The 17,082-nt window shown below is 38.2% G+C and overlaps 1 protein-coding gene across 2 annotated transcripts in view; it reads right to left on the bottom strand.

The window, feature by feature from the left end:
* Window positions 1–17,082, bottom strand: part of FBXO11 (F-box protein 11) — a 70,824-nt gene that overhangs the window by 26,850 nt on the left and 26,892 nt on the right. The window contains exons 2-7 of one of the 2 annotated variants that reach the window (XM_041424050.1): window positions 8,937–9,064; window positions 8,738–8,819; window positions 2,890–3,034; window positions 1,532–1,661; window positions 425–508; window positions 204–336 (exon numbers count right to left, since the gene is read on the bottom strand). In XM_041424050.1, coding sequence (XP_041279984.1) covers window positions 204–336; window positions 425–508; window positions 1,532–1,661; window positions 2,890–3,034; window positions 8,738–8,819; window positions 8,937–9,064 — 702 coding nt within the window. The remainder of the gene's footprint in view (window positions 1–203; window positions 337–424; window positions 509–1,531; window positions 1,662–2,889; window positions 3,035–8,737; window positions 8,820–8,936; window positions 9,065–17,082) is intronic. The other variant, XM_041424052.1, reaches the window with a different exon arrangement.

The raw sequence follows: 17,082 nt of genomic DNA, 5'->3' as shown, positions 1-17,082 counted from the left end.
GATAAATTAAGTTATTCTGAGAACTAGCAAGCAGACAACAGCACTTCAGTCTGAGGCATCAGCTACTTTTGAGTTAGTGACACTTGCACAAAAACCACTTATTTCCTATGCAGATGAAGGAAGATGGGCATTTATACTGGATATACCTGAGTATCATGGTAATTAACACAAGTTTGAGACAGTGATGCTCCCAGTTTACATACCTGCACCAATCATGGTGATTGGAGATTCTATATATATCCATTCATCAGTATATATACCAGAGTGAACAAAGATAAGTCCATCAAAATGAGCTTCTTGAACTCCACCAAGAGCATCCTCAATGGTATCATAATACTAGAAGAAAAGGAACAAATTTAGAGTAATGTCCATTTCCATTTATACAGATATATAAATAGTTTTAAGAACTGCTTTATAAACATACCAGCATATTTTCTCTTCCTTTGTATCTTGCAGGATTACTGTAGAAGTGTTCAGCAAAACCTGGCTTTACATGTGCTCCTTTGTACTGAAACAAGGCAGAGAGTTTGTGAGAAGCTTGCAGACAGGTGGGCCTGAATGCACTGACAGGAGATCTACTAATTCCTGAATTAACAAGCCATTTGCTGATATAAGGCAAAGGAGGTAAGGATCATACACTGACCTCCCACTCTAGGCACACCATTTGAAACGGCAACACAAAAAAATGTCTGAGTCTAAGGGAATCATCAACTAAGCCAGTAGTCCAACTACTTACACAGCCATAAGCCTGAAAACTGACTGAAAAGCCCCATACACCTGAAGCATTCCACAAGAGCTGTCCTTACTTCCATCTCTTCATTCTCTAGCACCTTGCCAAAAAAACTGCATTTATATGGTGAGGAAAAGAGACTCTCATACCTTTACTAGTGATTGAATACTCAACAAAGAAGCCAAGTCAAGCATTTGTCCTCAATGCACTTCAGAAATTCATTAAGCAGCAACACATGGCATTGTTTGGTACACTCACACTGATGTTTATTTCCCGTACTTATGTTTTCCTAGTATCATTCCCAGCCATTCCTTCAATACCTTTGAAATTCTGGATTAGAGGTGCAATCACATTCCTTAAAGGAGATTTGTTTACCTCCAGTCAGGCCAGCTGTAAATCACTATTTAGCCCAAGTGGTATTACCAATATGTGTTTGGTTCACCAGAGGAAGAGGCACACAAATCTGATAACCAGCACACACATTGGTTTAGTAAGATATGACAACAGCACCTATTCACACTGAGTCTCAGACCATGACAATCTTGCACACAAAATTTCACTGATGCAAAACCCAGCACAGCAGAGCTGGATACTCAAGGACTCCACTTTACCATGTGGTGTCTCCCTGAAGTGTGCCTCAAAACAGGAAATAACTTCTGAATTCTCCCTACTGCACAACACCACAAGAATCTTGAAGTCTCAACCCAAGATAATTACTGTTTGTCAGCCACATTTCAGAAGTTGGTGTTTTTACTTTTATAAATACCCATGAATTTTAATATAAATGAATAAAACTGTTACCAGCTGCTGGAAGCTTTCTTTCCAGGGATTTGGATGTTCATATTCTTCTGGATTAATCTGATAAAATTTACCAGGTTCAGGATGCATCATAGGACGAGTGTACTCAAATACTTCCATATACAGTCTTTTCCTGAGCAGAAGACAAAATTTATTTTAATTTTCCATTTTAATCTTCCATTTTAATCTAAAACCAAAGGCTAAAACCTGGGTTTTTTTGGAGAATAATTTGCCAGCAACAGTGAATACACCAAGATCAGCACCTACCACTTAAAACCAATTTTTTTTGCTGTACTGACTTTTGTGTTTTTCCGACAAAAAACTGTGTGTTTTATAAGCCAAGAGAAAAACCTCACAACATGCAATTTCAATGAAGAAACTTAAGCAGTTACATATACTATTTGTGAATCAAACTGTACATTAACTAAAGCATTAACACTTACAAAAGCTAGTAGTACAAGTATAACAAAACTTAAGACCAAGTGTGCCACCACCTCTTCCTCACCTTGCCAAAAAAAGACTAAAAAATGCATTCACTGAGAACAAGTGATGCACTGTATTCCAAAAAGAATTCATCAGTGAACAAATTACAGTGGTTTAAAAAGAAGAAAATGGCACACAGCAGTTGGATTCTTTTCATTAGTGCCAGAATGCAAATAATTGCAGTGTCTGAGCCTGCTGATATTAAGCCCAGACTTACAGGATGACACTGAATCACAGAAGTTGTAATTCATCTGACAAGGCATACCCAAAGCTGTCTTTAGGACAGGAAAACGGGGTAGTTTTGAGATGTTATTTTATTCTTTTTCTTTTAGTCTTAATCCTTACTTTTAAAACAAAGCAGCTTAAGAAATATGTTGTTTTTTTCCCTTATAGAAAAGTACAAATATAGTTCCAATTTATTAAAACTCTCAATAACCCAGGGGTAGACCAGACTCATGTGAGAAAACAGCCCATTAAACAAAATAAACAAAACTCAAACCAAACAAAAACCCCATTTAAGTAACACTAGACAAAGCTTTAATCTAAGTTGAAGAACTGTTTTGCTCCTTCTATGTGAAGTAATACAATCCCCATAGTAGCCTAAAAAAGGTTAAAGGAGAAAGAACAAATGGCAACTGAAGGAACTGATTTTTTTAAAACAGGTATTGTTTAACTAGTATCTACACAACTAGAGAATCAAGTTTTACTGTTAAATACATATAATACAAAAATAATGCTTAACTAAACTAGACATAATAAAATCCAACTGGTTTTCCTTCAACTAATTGTAACCAGCATTTCAATTTTCCTATTGTACTGGCATCTTGAGCAGCACATCTAGTATTTCTCAAGATAATGAGGAATAGCTTTTCACTTACCACAAAATTGGATCATTAGCCAGCTCACTGAAGCGTTTACACACACAAGCTGCTCTACAGAGATCCTGCTCCAGCAGGTAGGAAAAGATCTTTAGAACCACTTCATCTGGCAACTTCTCCTGAAGATACTGCTCTGCAGGTGCTGCTATTAAACAGTAATCAATACAAGGTTATTGACGTATCTAGCAAGTTCAAATTCAGACTGCAAAAGATTACCAACTTGTCACTTGAAAGAGTCCCATTTAAAATGTCAATTATCTCAAGCAGTCTTTTCTTAAAGCTTGTTTCTTCTAAAACCAAAGGCAAAAAATCTGACAGAAGTTACAGACTTCAAGTCCTCCTTCCAAACTTCTTATTTCACCTTTTCTATTGGAGGAGTCATTCTGCAAAGAAGTGCAGATGTTGAGCAGGCTACTGTGCATGTTCCAGAAATGCTGGCTTCTCACTGCTATTAGCTTCATTGTGGTTCAATTAACCCACATTATCTATACAATAATAATAATTCAGTCCCAAAGCCAAAATGTCTGCAAATGTTTTCAAACACAAAAGAATTTAATCAGAAATAGTCACTCTCTGGAAAAACTACTAGGAAGACTTCCTTGTTCTCCCACAATGAACACATTAGGGAAAGAAGACATCTGGGATGTAGGAAATCAACAGCCATCAATAACTCCCAAGTCTCTTCCTTTCACACTCCTGTTTATGTTCTTCCTTTTAAAATGAGAAATGTAAACCAGAAGTACTAGTCCTGCCAGATGCATTTCTTCAGAGAGGCTGGAGAAAGCTGTATTTCCATGCCATTGTGTAGAGACAGGAGTGTCCTTTGTTAAACCCTGCCCATGGGCACATGGACACCCCACGTACAACAGCTCCTTTGGGAAAGCCCTGCCTGCAGTTTGTGTTCTCACCAGACCCTCTGGGGCAGGAACCCTCAAAGCAGGCGAGTTGTGCTTCCAAAGGTCACTTCTGTGGCTAATGCCCTCAGCATCCTCTCTATGATCTTAAAGGCACAACCACACAGAGCTTCCAAAGTTTAGAGTATTTGTATGCAAGGCATTCCAAGTTTGTGCCTGCTAAATTCACAGCACAATTACATCCATATAATGCCCCCCACACCATATTTTCTTAGAACATCTGAGCCTGAAGAGCAACAGGACTGTAATTTTGGCTACTACAAGAAGCCTCCTGAAGCGATCTTAAGAGAGATGACCTACTAAATATGAGGGAATTACATTCTGAAAAATAGTATCCATGACAGATTTCACACATAAAAAAAACAAACTGCCCCAGGATTCCCCTGGGCAAGACAGCACTAAGAAATGTATTATTTTCAGCTGTAAGACAGAGAAGAGAGAAACTGCAGGCACCAAACGGTGACTTTTTTACCCCACCTTAAACTGGGGTCTGCAGACCACATCACCAGAACCTGCATACTGTGACAGAAGTGATTCTTCCAGGGTGCCATGCTTACACCGCTGATCAAACCAGGTAGTAGAAATTCTGAAATATTCCTGAAATTGCAGCACCTTCCCTGAAAGTGTTCCTTATTGTGCCATCATGAGAATGTCCCCTTAGTGATTCCAGAGTACCAATGTCATCTCAGATGCCAGAGATGCATTTTATGTATTTATGCAGTTGACAGCTGCTCACAGCAGTATCACAGTTTACAGCCATAAACCGTAGGTACGTGCCACTTCAACCCAACAAAAATCTATGCTGTGCCCAAGTGGTAAGTGCCATCACTCCACATGCCCACAGCTATTTGCTCCCACAGTGTCCTATCCTCCTCCAGTCTTTTTATGACCAGCTCCTTGCTGTAGTCCATTGTAAGCTACAGAATTGCTAGCATGGGACACAAGGAAAGAAAAAGGAATGAATGCCCAGAAGTTGGCCAAGACAGTTCTCTTCTGCAACAGCATTGATGGCAGAGTACAAAATTATTTTTATTCAAGAAAAAAACAAAAGAAAACAAAGCCTTATGAGCCAGGCTGAATCCAGTAAATTGGTAAAACTTATGAAATGCAAGTAGTCTTGAAAGGCCTTCTGCTCAAGAGACACTTGGGGAGCCTGAAGAGCTTAACAGCAGCCAGTAAGGGTAACATGGGTGGGCATCACCAAAAAATGTTACATGCACTATCTGCTGGTTTTTAAAAAGGTTTTTTCCACTGGAGGTATAAAGGGTCCTCCCTGTGTCAAACAGGCAGGAGCAGTTTGTTCTACAGTCCTAATTACTCTTGAAATGCATCACAGGATAACTGGACATTGCTTCTGAATTAATACTTCTCTGGTAGCGTTCCAGTTAGATGTAGTCTTCTACTGCCTTACTGAAAGCTGAAATGTTATATTGCAGATGGAAAACAGTAAATCTTACCAAGTTTTCCACAACCTGTCTTCTCCTTTAAACACACAAATCCCTGAGGCAGACAATTTAAGCAGTTACTTCCATAAACAAACTGCAGGTTTTTTTCTTCCTTTATCTATGCTAGGACCTTGAATAATTTTTTTATTTTTTATTAAATGGAGAAGCTCACTAACACAGTGCCTTCCCACTGCTCCAAAGTTCATACTTCCCTTTTTCTCCCTACGCTCGATTTTAAAATTAAAATTGAAATCCAGATATGTTTCCTTACTGCAAGGGACAAGGAGCAACTCTGAGAATGTGTCAAAACACTTGAAATAAAAATAATAATAAAAGTTTTAAAGCCTCAATTAACCTTGTTGGCCCCTGCAATTTTTCAAGTTGCATTTACTTGGAAACTTAGGCACTGCTTTCAAAATGAAGATGATGATTTTACAGGTGTTTGCTATCCTCACTCAGCTTTATTCAAAATCCTGTAGAAGTGAGCAATTTAATTTAAATTGCCCTTCTGCTCAATTAAGCAGGGGTTGATTTAAGATTTCTCCACTCAAATCACTGATACAGTGATTACCAGGTGAAATTCTCCAGTATAATTTGAAAAACCTAATTTGCTTCTTAATGTGAAGACTTCTCTGTATCCAAGAGAGACCCACATGCTTTTGTTCTATACATCCACACTTCACATCTTGGATATCTTTTGGTAATGTGTCAAAGCAAGGATGTAATCAATGTGTTCTTCCTCTCAGTTTACAAAAATGAGCCAAAACAGTTTTAAAAGGTTTGTCTGGCCACCAGATCAGAAGCATTTATATGCTCCTACTCCTGACAGTTTCATGCCTACGGATGAAATCAAGGCAATGGACAAAATGCATATTCATATTAAAAGAACCCCAACCAGCTTTCCAAACAAGTGTCAAAACCAGACAAGAATAAAAATAAAAATGAAGTGTGAGGGGTCATCACCAATCTTTATCATTGCCCTAACGTGACAGGTGAACTATTTATGATTTAGTAAGCATTAATACACTGCACACCTGAAAGTTAGAAACACAGCTAGTTATGTCATTCACTTTCCACAGGATATTCATGAAGCTAATTCAGTTTCAGTTTTGATCACTTAGCTGATAGGGACTAGCAAAGTAATACCAAGACAAAGAGCAGGGAAAGCTGCCTGAAAGTGAATTTCCTTCTTTGTACAAAGACCAAGAATGCCATCCCAAGAATCCAAAATTGTAAATTATGTCTTATATGGTTGCCTTTTTTGTCCATTTTAGTGGAGAAGATGGACACAAATAGCTTTTGCTCTATAGGGACGTATTTAGTAAAAATCTTTTCTTGTTAAGAAGCAGAAATATGTCAGAAACATAGCATGTATTGTTCTTGGGAAAGTATCTTAGGAAATCAATGGGCAAAGAAAAAAATCAATTTAAAAAGTCACTAAGTTCTGTAAACTTAGGCATGTTCCTAGTGTACAGAACAATCAGTGAGTGAGCCACTAACCTCGAGTCTCACAACGTACTGCAAATCCATAGTTCAGTGAAAAGAGAAATTTAAAATAGCAACACACCCAGCAGAACTAACTCTGAAATCTATATTAAAATACACGTTTTCCCAACTCCTGGCTCCACTCCAGTTGGAAACTCTAGTTGACTGGCATTTCTCCTTTCCTGAATTTTCCTCCACTCAGAGTCCGTACAACAAGGAATGGTCTTCCACCAATAAATTTTCCTGTATTTTTAGTCCCTTGCCATAATTTCATCTACAGTTCTACAATAAACACCTGTATAGCCCAGATGACAATACAGTCACCACTCATGACAATCCAAGAAGTCTCACACCTACAACTCATTTACAACAGCTACCATTACCTATGCCAACAAAAAATGTGAGATGAAGGGGACTGTGTGTTAACATACATCTCACCAGAATCAATATTTGTAAAAATTTAGAGGAATCTCTTAGATTCAACAGGGAGAATAAAAAATAACTGTCACCTATACTGGGAAAGAGATTAATAGAAAATGGTTGGAGGAGGACACTCCTTTCTTACACTGCAACTGGTTTGAGCATGGTCTTAAAAGTAAAATTATAACATTACTGTTTACAGTGATTCCTCTGTCAATTCCTTGCTGGAGAAGCCTCCACAATCCCCACATGAGCTCAAGAATTTAACAAATGGAATGCACAGTGAAAGCGTGGAGAATTCCTCAGGAAATCAGTGTCATTCATGTTGGAAAGTTACACATTTTCACTAAAGAAAGGGGAAGAGTAAAAGCACAATGATGAACACAGCAAAGAGTGAAAGAAATGCAAGAAAAACTAAGAATTGTCAAGAGAAACAGAGTCTGTGACAAGACAATTCTGCACAAGGCTCCAGAGAGCCAATCAGGAAATGAATCAATGCAAAATAACACAGGATTATGTACAATTGGTTCTGGGTATTTCAAAAATATAAATCAGAAGTTAAATGGTTCTTGAACAGCTGCTGAAATCAGAGAGTTGACCAAAGATGGGGAGAATACAACAAAGGGCAAAAAGGACAAAAAAAGACAAAAGACTATGCTATGGAGAAAATGAGAAGCCAGAAACCTCAACAGAAGACATGAAAACAGACACAAAGTCTTGTGCCAGCTGCTCAGCTTTATTCACAATATTAAGGGATACGTGGACTAAAAAAAAAAAAAAAAAAACAGAAGCAAGAAAAGCAGGAGAAACCACATCGATGAGAGCTGGCAAGCACTGGTGTTGATTTTCCAGGCAAAAGTGACAGCAGATCTCCCGGAACTGAAGAGTGTTTCAGGAGACAAAAAATAATAGAAGCAGAGAGATTGAAAAATTACACAGAAAAGAGAAGCAGGAGTGTGTCCCTGTATATACCTACGAAGTATATACAGTGTATATAACTGTCTTGTGTGTATTTTGTGTGCACACAAAATACACACAAGACAGTTATATACACTGTATTGGATGTGTATTTATTACACAACGTACAATTATTGTAGATGTGTGCAAAAATCTACATACATTATGTATGCAGGTATATCTGGTTTTTATTTACAAACACACCAAGTATCTCCCTCTCTTCACAATGAAGTGCTATGATGACATACCCAAACTACTCCTAAAAATGCAATGGAACAATGCCATCAATGTGAGAAATGGTAATTAAGCACTGCAGTATTATCGCTCCTAACAGCAGCTTAGATATAACTACATAGCACTATGAGAATAAAAAACAACCAAACATACCTGCAGTGAAGCAGACAGAGCAAAGGATCAGATTCAGAAAGTTCTGATTAAAATCACGCTACCAAATTTGAAGATCAGAACAAGCTTGTAGTTTTGTTTTGGTACTTTTTCTCCACTATTGTTTTTAGTTGGAGAGTACACAGAAAAATAGTTTGGGGATAATCTGTGTGGGAGAATGTGTGACATTAAAATGTATCTAACTCCTTCTCCCTTGCCCTTTTTTTGTACAAAAGTTATTACCTGATAAATCCTGGGATTTCCCAGATACTCTAGCACGTTTTGCTCGGTGACCAAAGTTTTCAGTAGCTGAAGTAGAGGCTCCCTTTAATAAAATAAATTAGAATTAGTTCAGTCATTAGATAACTTAAGAAAAATACTAACTAGTTTCATATTATTGAAACAGTAACATTTCCTTTACAATTAAACCCAAAGAAGTTACCTCCATACTGCTCTTTGTAGGACAAGCTGTTCTTTTAGGTAGAAGAGTTTTTCTGCGAAGCTGGTATGGGCTGTTTTGTGCACCAGGACCTGATTCTTCTGCAACCATATCTGCAGGTACATCATCATCTGCAAACAAAAAAAGAAATTTGATAATTGGAATTCTAGTTTTGCTTTATACCAGGGAAATGCTACAGAAATCATCAGGTAAGAACATAGTCAGAAGGGTGGGGAGGAAGTGCTAGAGAGCAGAGTACTTCTAGTAAAAAAAAAAATAAAAAATAAAGGGTCAGAATATCACAGCACACAAATCTAAGTTCCTTCATGTGCATGTTCTCCATACACACACAGCAGCTACACCAAAAGCAGCTTAAGAAAAAGCAAAAACCTAGGCTTTTGGTTTCTCTGCAAGCATTTAATTCACTATGCTAACTCAATCACCTCATTACTTCAAATTTTTACCTAACACAACCAGCAGAATGAGGAACACTGAAGGGTCAATTATTAACTAAATGTTATCAAGAAATCCTTTAGTACACATAGCACTTAGTACAAAACTCAAGACTGAGTTTTCCTCAAACATTTTGGGAATAGCTCAGGCCAGCACACAAAACCTTCTGTAAAATGGAGGTAGCTTTAAATACACACATTCTCTTCACCTAAATTACACTTGAAAAAGTAAGAGCATATTTTCTCCCTGCCCTTTAAAAAAGAAGTGCAGAAAGTGTCATGAGTATAATTCTAAAGGCTTTGATTCATTAGTTTCAATTTTCCCTGTTCATATATTTATGGAATATACTTGAAACAAGCAAGAAATAATTACTCATCACCGCATGCCCTATAACTAACATTACATTATAAAGCTGCAAGAATTTTAAAAAGGCCAGAACAAAAAGCATCTAGAAAATAAATTAAAACCAACTCTACTTAAGAAAAAGATATACTTTCTGCAGATGCTTAACTGTGAGAAAACAATTTTGCATTTCCTTTTCATTTTAATTGCCTTTTACTTCTTAAACTGGGCAAAATATGATGTGAAAATAAAAGCCATAAAAGCAATGCCACAGAGCCAGCAGTTTTCCTGAATATATTACGTTGAAGAGACTAATGTAAAAAAAAACAAAACAAACAACACAACACAAAAAAGAACCCAATATGCCACCAATGAAACTCCCAGTACTACAGTAGCCTGTTTAAAACAAAGCAATGCAATTTTGAAGTGACTCATTCACATTTCAAAATCTTAATCTCATGATTTTCCTAAGGGTTTCTGGCTTGGGGTTTTTTGACATAAACTACAAAACATTGTGCTTGCATTGGATTATACATACCATGCAGCCTGAGCTACTACATCAGTGAAAAAACCACCAAAACCCCAAACTATTTTTCCCCTGCCTTAGCAGATATTTATAAATGGCAACCTTGCTGCAGACCATTAGAGATCACAACACTGCCACAACATCCAAATAGAGGACAGAAGCTGCACAAAGATGAAGTTCACTGGTGATGTGTACACCTCCACACAGGCTCCTCAAAGCAACCGAGGAGAGCTTCATCAGCTCACTAATCCACCTGAAAATTAACCTGCAAGTACCTCCATGATCAGCCTTCAGCCAGCCCAGAAGCTGGTCCAGCTCAGCACAGCCACAAGACCACATGACTGGGAAGAACCACCAACAGGGCAGAAGTGAACTGTGAGATTTCTATCGAGACCCACCACTTTTTATAAGAGAGCCACCTCCAAAAGCTCAGCTGGAAGCTGGCTCACACTGCCTGTCTGCTGCTTCCCAGGCACACCTCGTATCTGACCACTTCACTACCTAGGAAGGGTAAGTATTTATGAATTATGCAAAAAGCCTAAAGGACACTGACGGATGAACTGTATTGAGTTTTCCTGTGAAGGCGTGTCTGGCCCAGCATGGGGATCACTGCCTGTGGGAGGCCAGTGACCTCAGAGCAGACTCAACGCACACTCATGGTTCAGTCACTTGGTTTTACCCGTTTCTTTGCATCTCTGATGGAAAACACCCTCTCAATTTAACAAGGCAGGCAGAAGACAGAAGCTGCTACAGGAGAGCTCCCAGCCTTCCCTGGCACACCAGAGCAGAAAAGCAGCCGTGGGTGTGAAGGAGGCCCTGCCAGGAGGAATTCAGGCACCACCACCAGCTCCAAGGCCCCCCACAGCAAAACACCCAAATGTACTCAGACACTGCAGCAGGGATCGATTCTGCAGCCCTTGTTTCTATTTTAGATTTGATACAGTAACTATGATTACTGTTGCTAATATCCCCTAGAAACTACCTAAGGGACTACTAAGGGACTTCGAGCATGGTGTCTCAAGCTCCCCCTGCTCCCCTATTTTGCATTGAAGACACAAGATGACTGTCAAAACAGCTGGGATTTTCCCCCAGTTCTGGATGGTCAGTACAATGGCTCAAAATTGCCGCAGAAAACACAGCAACAGCATAATAAGCAAAGATAACAGGGAAAAAAATAGAAGGCAAAGCAGAGAATTTCCATCTCCCAGTAGATGATGGAGAGGGCACAGATAAACCCCAATCAGGTCTTCAGAAGAACACCCATGGAGGCCACAAAGGGCAGAACATATTCGACTGGAAAGAGACAGCAGAAGCCTGTGGGGTAAAATGGAAGGAAAGATCAGTTTGGCTGAAACACTGAAGGACTGGCTAAGCAGAACACAAATACATTCATTTTCTTGCAGTGCGTTGAGGAAAATGGCAGGAGTCCTGCTAAAAAATTGCTCTTCCAGCACAGATGACAATGAGGGCTATGCACACACTCACAGCAGGTATCAGCATAATTAAAATCTTCATTTTTCCATCTGAACACCAAGGAAGATGAGGGAAGGATACCATGATGTCTCTCACCAGCAGTTTTTGCCACACTTCTGAGGGGCTTCTGCACGGATTTCTGACACTTCAGGAATAACAAGTGATCCTATTTTTCCATGCAGCCTGTGTAGTTACTGCCAAGTGAAACAGTACCAGGAAACCTGAAGGTCTTGAGTGACCTCCCCAAGCAGTAGCCTTGGTGCTTGGCTTTAGCTTTCCAGATGCTCCCTGAAAGCCCTGAGCAGACTAAAGCAGCTACACTGGAAGCCTTCAGAAAGATGCTGCTCACAAAGTAATACTCTTCACCACTGCACACTGCCCTTCCCTGAGCAAGAAAAGTCTTAAATCAGACTGCCAGAGCTCTATTTTGAAAATCCTTCCCTAAAACACGCTTCAACATACACCTGCTTTAGAGCAGAAATATCTGTTTTAAAATACAGTGCCTCCAAAATAATTTGAGAAATCCTATTTTAAAGTGTAACGGTATCAGCCAGTAACTTACATAAAAAGCATTATAATCACATTTGTTGATGATAGAAGCACAAAAGTCAATAAACAAATTTGGAAGAGTGTGTGTGTAATATTAATATCATCATACAAACACCTGCTGAAATGACTACCAGATGCTGTCACAGTTTCAACCAAGTCAGTATGTTTGCAGTTTTTAAGAGATTAAATTAAGCTGAGTCTGCTCTCAAATAAAAATATTTACCCAAATATTTTACAGCAATTATATTGTATAGTAAGATAAAATAATTTCAAATAAAATCATAATTACTGAACTTTGTGACTCTGACAGGTCAAAATTTAAATTTTAATTAAGAATATCTCATCTGATAGTTCAAAACAACTCACAAACCTGAACTGCAACACTCTAAGCTTTAAGACCCGCAAAAGACCAAAAAGGACAAATACTTCCAGGAGGAAAAGAAGAAAAATCTGCCATTCTAGCAACTACTGTCAAAAGTGCTTTGTATTTCCACAGATGCTGTGGAAGTGAGTACATTAAAATAAAGAAAAAATAACATTATACAACTGATTTGTTTCATGAAGACGTAAGTTACAGACAAGTAAAAAGTGTTGTCAAGAGCTATCTATTCAAAAATATACACACCTAGGTCACTTCTAGAGAAAATTTATCATGTTCCAAAAGACATGCACATGGTTTCGTTTCTACCTTATAGGCGTTCAGATAATATTTCCAAAAAACACTGTAAATATAATTGACAACTGTAAGGTTGATAAATTCTTTAAAATAAAAAGAAAAAAAGCTTCCAATTCGCAATAGACTCATCATAAAAAAGAAAAAGCAGGGAGAGGGTCCCAAAGAAGGCAGCTCATACACTAATCTGTAGTGTTTGATCACTTAAGTTTTTACTCTTCAACATCACATTTTTGTGCTGGCTTTCTCTACCTTCCCCAAACGGGGCAGAAGAAGCAAAACCAACCAACCAAAAAGATTTGTAGTCAAGAGAAGCAGAGTCCTGGGGGTGGCAGATATTTCCAAACAGGACTGAAATTGCTCCTGCAGGCTGGGGGAAAATCTGGTGAGAAATCTAACCAACCAGTTTTCAGACAGGAAAATCTGTATCAAATTGCGAGCAGATCTAGAAGAGCAGCTCTGAAAAATAAAGTTAATTCATACTGAACCTGTTTGAATGAAGCCATGATTCATCTTGCCTATCAAACAAATTTTAACAGGAAGAGTTCCTTAAACAGTGTTTTAGGTAGAATCAGCACAGCTTCAGAATGAAATAATAAATTATTAAAACAAAACAAAACAAAAAAATCCAACACTGTTCATCTTCATAACTAGAAGAAAATACAAACTAAGGAACTAAAGTGTTAACTGATCATTTGCTCTGGATTGAGCTCATCTTGCCATAAATCTGGCAAAACCCATATCAAGCATCCTACCAGCCTGTGAGATGACAGCCCCAACTACTTCATTGGATCCACTTCTGGATTAACTCAAAAGTCCAACTGAGAGGAGAGGATGACACAAATTTAAGGGAGTAGAGAGGAAAGAACCAGAGCTAATAATGAAGGCAAATAACTTACAGAACAGAAATTCAAGGCAGGTCTCTATTTGCACTTACAGGAACATCTCTGCAACAAACTGCTACCCAAAAAAACCAAGCAAACACACCCACTCACCGTTTTTCTATAAGGAGAAAATCTCCGGGAGTGAGCTGTTAAATAAATGCATGTATCAGCAGTGTGACTGACACTCATCCTGTGTCCTTGAAAACATTCCTAACAAGTGGCTGACACCTGAAAGCAGATACACCACCAAAACATGAAAGATACTGAATACAGAATTTGCACATACTACTCTGTATCTCAGAGCAAAGGTTTCTCACACTAGGAGAGGCTTACATGTTGATTCCAGGCAGCATTTAAGGATTAGTTTAAATTATGGATGGCTTAAGGTTGCTTTTGAAATGGAGACCATTTTCTTCTGAGAGCTATCTGAGGACCTCTCTGAAGAGAAAAAAAGCACTAGCTAGGAATACCACCACTAAAAAAGCAAAAACCCCAGAAACCCCCACCCCTACAAAACTGAGAAAGATGACATGCAAAGTTCAACGAGCTCAGATCCAACATGTTCTAAAAGGCAGAAGCATTGTGGTGGTCCTTTACAGTCAAATTCTACTTTGCCACAGTGGACCTGAAAAAAAAAAAAACCAAAAAAAACCAAAACAAAAGGTCCACGAGAAACAGAAGGCATGTATACAGCTACTCCATTTTATAAAATGCTGAATGTCAAAAACATGGTATCAAAATAAGTAGCTGCAAACTCATTTGCTACTATTATCAGAGACTGTAATAAATACTGTGATATATTTTTTAATTATTATGGAAAGAAACCCTGCAGTATTCTTCAAGCATTATCTAGAGCAGCTCAGCTCACAGAAAGGTAAAATCTAAAAGGTAGCATTTTGTGTCAGGTTCTGATGTCACTGGTCAAGGAGAAGGATTAACCTCCGACTGGAAACAATGCTGTTTGGAACTGGAAGAGACCCTGCAAGAAAAAGATTCTGAGTCAGAATTGCTACTCAGAGTAGCAGGCTCTCAGATTGGAAAGGGGACAGACCTAACATTAAAAATGTATGCTTTCTTAAAGACTACAGAAAGATCAGACTTCCTGAATGCCATATGGAATAAAGAGATTCTGCCTTCTGGGAAGCAAGAACCAGACACAATAACCATTACTGACTACTAGAATATTTTAAATATACATACAATTTCTTACTGGCAATAAACCAAAGATATACAACAATATGCAAAGCACACTGTAGCTTGTAACAGTTTATCAAATAAACAAAAATTTTGTGGAATACTTTGCAATTTTCCTGTATGAGATTTATTTCTTACATTCAAAGAGGAGGGGAAAATTATGCTTAAACTATAAGTCACAGACCTTGTATAGAGCAAAATTTAAGAATTACACACACAACACACCAACTTTCACCCAAAGTATCAAACAGCACTTTTTTCTGCATTTACATTTTAAGCTTTTAAACATCAATACCTAAATAAGACATTTTATTACTCTCTCTGGAAATAGGTCGTGCAGTCATGATGGCCTAAAAAGAGTAAGAATAGATCAGACGCTCAAACTCTAGCTGTATTTATCCAGAAGCTCATGTTAATTTCACAACATATTTAGAAGTATTTTCTAAAAGAAGAAAAGCAGCTACTTCTAGCTACACAGAGAGTTTCTTAAAGCTGACATAATTTCTCAGTGTTATTCTTAGATAAAAGTTAATTTCCATGAGATCCCAGGAATCTGATCTTTTTTCCTCCTCAGCACATTGTGAAGCCTGCTACAACAATCTTCACACAGGTCACTCCAACCAGACAGAGACACCACTCCCACAAAGGTCTGCTAGGTCAGCTGGCACCCCCAAAATGCTGCATAGGAAAGCATGGTTTACACAGCAAGGGAAAAACTTAAGTTCTTAGAGCTGACACAAAACAGACTAATAGAAAAGGAGACAAATGGGAAAGATACATGGCTGCAAGCCCAAAACTTGTCCTCATCTATATTTCTTAAAAAATTATCAACAGTCACAAATAGCTATTCACATCTTTACACTTCATTCCCTAGGGAGCTCACAGTCCAAAACCACCTAGCACAAAAACCATGTGTTAACACCAGTTAAAAACCCTCCAGCTACAAAGAATATATTCCTTGTCAAAAGCCAGAATCAAAAAGTGATAACGAGGATTTGATGAAAAATTCTGGTTTCTTTACACAACCATGCCCCCAAAAGAGATATTTAATATCAAGTTAAAATTGAATTTCTAAAAAAAAAAAAAATCATTAGCATGCACATTTTTATTAAGACACAAAGAATAATTGTGCAAGTACCTGCACACCTGAGCTGCTTGTTAAATAACTCATTTCAGACAGGGAAAAAAAAAAGACCTTTTTTTCGAACAAGCAGCTCTAATGATCAGCACTAGCACGTAGAACTGATAAACTAGAATTAGAAGACAGTTTTTATTTTCTGGGTTTTTTTTAAATTACTTTGTTTTCCCAGACTGCTGATAACTGTATTACAGCACCATCTATAACATTTAGCAAAGTAATAAACAACTGTCCAGGTGGCTGCTGTGTAAGTATTAAGGGAACTTCCCTCCCTGCTTAATAGGCAGCTTGACTTCTGCTCTGACAAGCTTTCATTGAGAAGGGACAAGGAACCCTTTTTGGGTGCATTCCTCATTAAGAAAGCAACACTTTCAATGCTGTGGCCTTGCTGCATGGTTCCTTGATGCTACTGTGAAAAAGCCGACCAAGGAGATTTTAAGGTTCAGAAATACAGTGCTAAGAGCCTTTCACTGTTACATTTCTGAATGACACTAAATAAAATAAGAGTATTACTACAAGCTGGGGGTTTTTTTTTTGGTCTATTGTGACGATTATACTCAAGATTCCAAGTAGGACCAATTAAAATTTCTACCTGGCTGTATCACTTCATTTGTTAGGGCAGTCAGATTACCAGTCTCAAAGGTCATCTCCCCCTCTGGCTGAAATACAGCAACTTTCATCTCATTAGAGAAGCACAGCCAGTGAGAACGACAAAAAACACTAAAATAGGTTCAAGAATTGCCACTTTGTTCTGACCAAGACGATGTTTCTGATCAATCCTCACGCTTCAAATTCAGGCAGTACTTCAAGGTGCCTGAGCAGAGAGATAAGAATGGAACTCTGTGACCACACCCTTGGGGCCTACAAAAAATTCCAAATTCCCATTTTACCAGGAAGTAGTGTCTCAGACAGGAAAG

This window comes from Onychostruthus taczanowskii, unplaced genomic scaffold, assembly GCF_017590055.1.
Source record: "Onychostruthus taczanowskii isolate IOZ18803 unplaced genomic scaffold, ASM1759005v1 scaffold80, whole genome shotgun sequence".
Lineage (NCBI taxonomy): Eukaryota > Metazoa > Chordata > Aves > Passeriformes > Passeridae > Onychostruthus > Onychostruthus taczanowskii.
Note: the sequence above shows the minus strand (reverse complement) of the source record. Positions and strands in the feature narration are given on the sequence as shown.